At 41.3% G+C, this 5,850-nt stretch overlaps 1 protein-coding gene across 2 annotated transcripts in view; it reads left to right on the top strand.

Moving 5' to 3' along the window:
- Positions 1 to 5,850, top strand: part of dnd1 (DND microRNA-mediated repression inhibitor 1) — a 37,212-nt gene that overhangs the window by 9,666 nt on the left and 21,696 nt on the right. For both annotated transcript variants that reach the window (XM_014018187.1, XM_014018188.1), the window contains exon 4: positions 3,175 to 3,500. In XM_014018187.1, coding sequence (XP_013873641.1) covers positions 3,175 to 3,500 — 326 coding nt within the window. The remainder of the gene's footprint in view (positions 1 to 3,174; positions 3,501 to 5,850) is intronic.

The following is a 5,850-nucleotide window of genomic DNA, read 5'->3' as shown; positions in this document are numbered from 1 at the left end:
CGTCCGTCATAAGGGGTCATCGGGCTGCGCTTTGTCTGGTTCCTCACCTAGGACCTGTCTGCCATGGGTGACCCTACCAGGGGCATAAAGCCCCAGACAGCATAGCTCCTAGGATCATTGGGACACTCAAACCCCTCCACCACGATAAGGTAGCAGCCCAAGGAGAGGCACCTATATTATTAAGGTTAAAAAGCTTTTTTTTCCAGCCAAGTAACCTACATAAAAATAATTGGTAATCCACCTACATACCAGCAAAAAGCAAGTTAGTAAGAGAATTAGAGACATCAAAAAGTCCATCGTTTTAATTTTGTCAAACAGGCTGGCTTGAATACTAAGACACTAATAGATTTTGAGTGCCATTATCTGATTGTAGCACAAACAATATAATTAGGCCACCAGGACCATGAATTGTCTAAATGCCACCATGTTACAGAAACAAAAAATAGTGGCTGGTAAAAAGTTTGAGTTGCCGGTACAAAACTTTTTCTACAAGCCACTGTGGCTGGTGGGGAAAATTATTAATTTCCACCCCTGAGCCCAACCCTATTTGGTCAATAACAAACAGGCAACATTTCTGTCTCTCACAGATCTGTAACTTCTTCTGTAAGAGGCTCCTCTGTCCTCCTCCACTCATTACCTGCAGTAATGCACCTGTTTGAACTTGTTATCAGTATAAAATACACCTGTTCATAACCTCAAACAGTCACACTCCAAACTCCACTATGGTGAAGACCAAAGAGCTGTGTAAGGAGGTGTTTAAAGAGCTAGAAGAGCAGCTGGTTTGATGCAGCTGATTTTCACATCTGTTTTCCATCACCACTGTTAACATAAAAAAGTTTTTCCTCTGCGTACTCTTCACCCAACAAAACTGATGATTCAGTGATAAAAAACACAATATCCAGCCATCATTGTTGCTGTTTATGTATGAGTTGTGGGAGGGCAGAGGGAGGATCTACGATAACTTACGGCCCGCCGCGTCTTCAGCTTGTTTACACCCGCTCAGGAAAAATACGTCCAGAATGACGTAACCTCTGTCTCACGTCTTATTGAAGTATAATCCAAGCTGCTCGCTGACTGTAGCGCTGACAGAGAGCTTCACAGACCAACCAGCTGCAGTTTTCTTAATTCAAGCAAAGAGTGGGACTCCTTCTTAACTTTCTGTGATTTTTATTTATTTATTTTTCACTCGTGACCTAGTGCTGCAGACGAGGAAATGACTACAAAATTTTATCGGCGCAAAGAGTTTTCTTGATAAAAGCATGAAATGACCATGGTAAGAGCTGAGCTGGATCTACAAGATGGGTAATCTGGGCACTTGCCCAGGGGCCCTTGGGTATAGAGGGGCCTGACTGTTTTTAACTGTTTGTTTTCCTACTTCTATTGAGTTTTTGTTTCTACACTTCCTGTCTGGTAGGGTTGGGCATAATCGTATTCTGTGCAATTAATCGTCAGAAAAACATTAATCGATTATTTTTTGGCACTTGACTATTGATACGATTAATGTCACCAGATTGACTGGAGATTGCTCCAGTCAGTCCGCTCGGTGCTCCTCACTGCTTCAAATATGACCAACATTAAAAAAAAAGTTCTGTAATTTATTTATCAATCAATAAAATTAAAATTTTGATGTATAGCCTGAAGTTTGTAATTTTGACACAATTTGGAACAGATTTTTATGAAGAGCAAATCTTTCCCACTAAATTGGTCATGTGACCAGGACATAATGGCGTCCAAGGACTCCAAGGGATTAATCGTCAAATTAATCGTTATCGGCTAAATACTCTAATTTATCATGATTAATTTTTTTTTACCAATATTGCCCAACCCTACTGTCTGGGCTTTTTTTATTATATTTCTCTGTTGACCTCTCCTGGGTTTTCATCTATGATGATTCAGAATGTGACAAATGATGAAATCAGAACATGACAAACTTCACCTACAAGTTCAGTTTGAATGGTTTTAGTTTCTTTGGCTTTTTTCTGCCGTCTGTCATGATCCATTCACGCTGGGGTTTCAGGGGGCTCGTCAGCATGCACCTGCTGACCAGGTACTGATCAACCCAGACTCTGCTTTTGGTCCTTGGTGAACTCCTCAAAGAGTTCATCAAACATCAGGCGAGAGAAGGTGGAGACAAGGAGCAGTGAGGCAGTGAAGGATCTACATGATCAGACATGACGTTATTAAAAGTTACAGTTTAGTGTTCTGTTCAGCTTTACCAGGTTTTTTCTCTCTTTCAGTTTTACAAATGAAGAACACCCGCTGCCAAGAACTTTAATCAAGGTCTTTTTTTCTTGGTTGTCCACCGGACAACCAGGAGACAGGATCTGGTTGTCCAAAATGAAAACAAGTTGTCTCGGACAACCTAAACAATGGTTATGTCTACCCCTGTTATGGCTCAGCAGCAGAAGCAAAAATAATACTGTTAAGAAAGCTGATGATAAAGTTGAATAAAAAGTCTGATTCTGAAGTGAAATTAAATCTCTGACAGTGATCATTACACAGTGTTGCTCTAATTCATCACTTCACCATCTGTGGCGCAGTTTCACATCTCTAAAATGAGCGTAGCATGGGTCAGAGCTGGCTGAGGGACCGCACATTTTCACGTCAAGTTTGGATTTTATAAATCACAACCTTGGCGTGAAAAGTGGTGTACGCAAGTTTCTAGACTCGTTTTGTGCATATGCAAGCGTTATAAATCCGACCCCAGGACTGGGATGGATGTAGACCTGGCACCAGCAGTCTGGATGAATACACAAGAACTGAACACAAGGACTTGTTGATATTGATGACAATTAATTGTGGAATTTAGCTGAGAACAATTCATAGACGACAAATACATGTTTCTGACTCAGATACCCTGAGTTCAAAAATTATACTTACAAATCATCAGTAAGGCTAACTTCTTCATTTTAACAGGTTAAGGTTAGTATTAGAAAGATTAGTACAAGTTAAAACCATTCACTGTGCACTGATATTTAGATCTGTACCATGTTAGTCCATTTTCAGGTGAAGTGTTTGATCCATCAGGGAGCCTGCATACAGACATGTTGTTTTTAACTTTCCAGGAGAAATGAAGTGTCTGAATAAGGACCAACAAATGTTTCTGTAATCCAGTCTGACTATCATCCAGGTCAGCAGGAAATAACTTCCTGCTCTTTTTTCTTTCGTGGGCAGTGTGGGTTGGTCCCGTCCCAGGACCTCACTGTGAGATCTTCATCAGCCAGATCCCACGGGACACCTATGAGGACATTCTGATCCCTCTCTTCAGCTCGGTGGGGCCCCTGTGGGAGTTCCGGCTAATGATGAATTTCAGCGGTCAGAACAGGGGCTTTGCCTATGCGAAATACAGCACAGCAGCCGTAGCAGCTAACGCCATCCGCCTGCTGCACGGCTACAAGCTGGAGCCTGGCTGCCACCTCAGCGTCCGCCGCAGCACCGAGAAGAGGCATCTTTGTATCGAAGACCTGCCGGTCGCCACCCAGCAGGAGGGCCTGCTGCAGGTACAGAAACTAACCGTTACAGTGTCACATGCAGAGTATATGTTTATATACGTCAGGGTTTCCCCTAGTGTATTATTAGGCTGGTGGGCTGCCAGGAAGGGCTGGGCCATATCATATCGTTCATGATAATATCGGTAAAAAAAACTTGCCCGGTAAAATAAATAATATCATGGTATGCTAATTTCATGACTGACGTCATTCGGCACATGACGGAGAGCCTGCTTGTTTTCTGTTGCAAGACCGTAACAAAACTGGGCAGCCCAGTCTGATACAAGTTTAAACAGACACTGCTTTCAACAAATAAAACGCACCCCACAGATGCACCCCACAGCTTTATCCAATCAGAGCAGAGCAGGGCGGGTCTTTCTAATGTCGACTCGGTGCAGCAGTCTGCAGGATAAACACCGGTCAGCCTGCAGCTCCTGTCCTGAGCGAGCAAACCCCGTCCTCCACACTTCTCTCCTGAGCTACCAGAGACGTTGGTATCTAAAATCTAACACACAAGTTTATGTGTTCAGAGCTTCGTTTTCTAACAGATGTGTCCAACTTTGCTCGCGTGACCAAACTCCTCTCCTCGACAGCGCTGTTACAGGAGCGCGCCGAGGTGCACACAGGCTGAGTTCTGTGAGAGCTGCTGTTCTTCCAAAATATTCACTCAGATGAACACTTTGCCCCAGTATAGAAAAGACGAGAATCCCCTTAGCATTAGGCACCCCCCACCCCCACACCCCGCAAAAACAAACAAAAAAATGTTATGTTCTTTTTGTAGTTTATTTTTTGTAGTTTATCTTATATTTAGAACCATACTGTGTCTGAACTGCTCTGTGATTCAATAAATGGTCAAATATGTAGAATAAATAGTATTAAATGATTACATGAGCTCTCTAAATAATATAATCTTTTTGAAAGAAATAGTTATATTAATAGATAAATCAGCCAGTCTAACATATATCATGTAAAGTTATTCTGTGAAGTACAAAAGTCATATCTGGTATATTTTTAAAAATATAAAGTTATAGTACATACATACAAAATGTTTGCACTGAAAAGTTGTGGAGATGGATAAATAATTGAATGACTATATTTGACTCAAGTCTTGCCAAAAATGTTTATTAAATATATTAAAAACATTAAAATGACAAAAATAAACTATAGAAAAGCTGTTAAAAATCTAAACTGTGATCTTTGACTAAGAACATGGACACAGTGTATAGTATTATTATGACTATACTACATGTGTACTTGTGTGTGCGTGGTGGGTGGTAAGAGTTATCATGCATTTATCGTTATCGAGCTGAACTGGTCAATATATCGTGATATTGAATTTAGGCCATATCGCCAAGCCCTACTGCCAGGATAACATTTGTTTACTTGGAGTGGACGTCGCCCATGGAGCATGTGCTAAAATAGCACCGATCCTCAATGAGCAGTGAAGCTACAAAGCTTTTGTAGGTCTGGGTATCATGGCCAATTCTTTAAATCAATTTGATTTGGATTCATAAGGTTCTGAATTGATTAATCACGATTCAATCTGCTCTTAAATAATGAAAATTGTTTCAACTGTGTTGCAAATTCACTTAGTCATTTAAAATAAACTTTTTTGAGTTTTATATCATGTTATAATGTTATCCCCTCATCAAAAACATGCCCAGAGTCTTGCTTTGACTCATTCATGCATGTTTGAGAAATCCTGTAGTGTCCTGAGGCAGCCAGGCAGGGGAGCAAAAACCACCGGTTGGGATCAGCTTAGGGCTGCGCGGTATATGCGGTAGATGGTAGAAACGGTATGAAGTTGGCCCACGGTAGAAATTTACCCTTCACCGTCCTGTCGTCATTACGTCTTCGCACCTGTGTCAACATGGCTGCGAGTGCAGAGACAGCTGAGCAGGAGTTTGAAATATAATGAAGAAATTCTAGCGTTTTAAAACACGTATAGAGAAAACAAATCCTCAAAATTCCCCCTCCCGCTGCAGAAAAGTTACGTCGTGTCACAGGATCATAATCTCTCCCTCCCTCCCTCCCGCTGCATGTCGAGCAGCACTTTAACAACCAAAGTTTTTTCACACCCAAGTTGTCTGAAAAAATACTTGTTTTTTATGTATTGTTACCCACAGAGTTGATAAAAAGATGTCGACGTTCGTTCAGTCTAGGGCTGCACCGATTAGTTGAAATAATCGATGACGTCGATTATGTAAATTTGTTGACGCAGATTTTTTACTATCGATTCGCTGAATTACATAACCACCAGGTGAATGTTCATGCAATTCCATTTCGGTACCTAAATGCATCATTGAGACCGTATTGGCATAAGAGTGGTGAGTTTTCCATGCTTGTCCTGAACGCAGCATCA

Source organism: Austrofundulus limnaeus, unplaced genomic scaffold (assembly GCF_001266775.1).
Source record: "Austrofundulus limnaeus strain Quisiro unplaced genomic scaffold, Austrofundulus_limnaeus-1.0 Scaffold185, whole genome shotgun sequence".
Classification (NCBI taxonomy): domain Eukaryota; kingdom Metazoa; phylum Chordata; class Actinopteri; order Cyprinodontiformes; family Rivulidae; genus Austrofundulus; species Austrofundulus limnaeus.
This window is presented reverse-complemented; position numbering and strand designations above follow the sequence as displayed.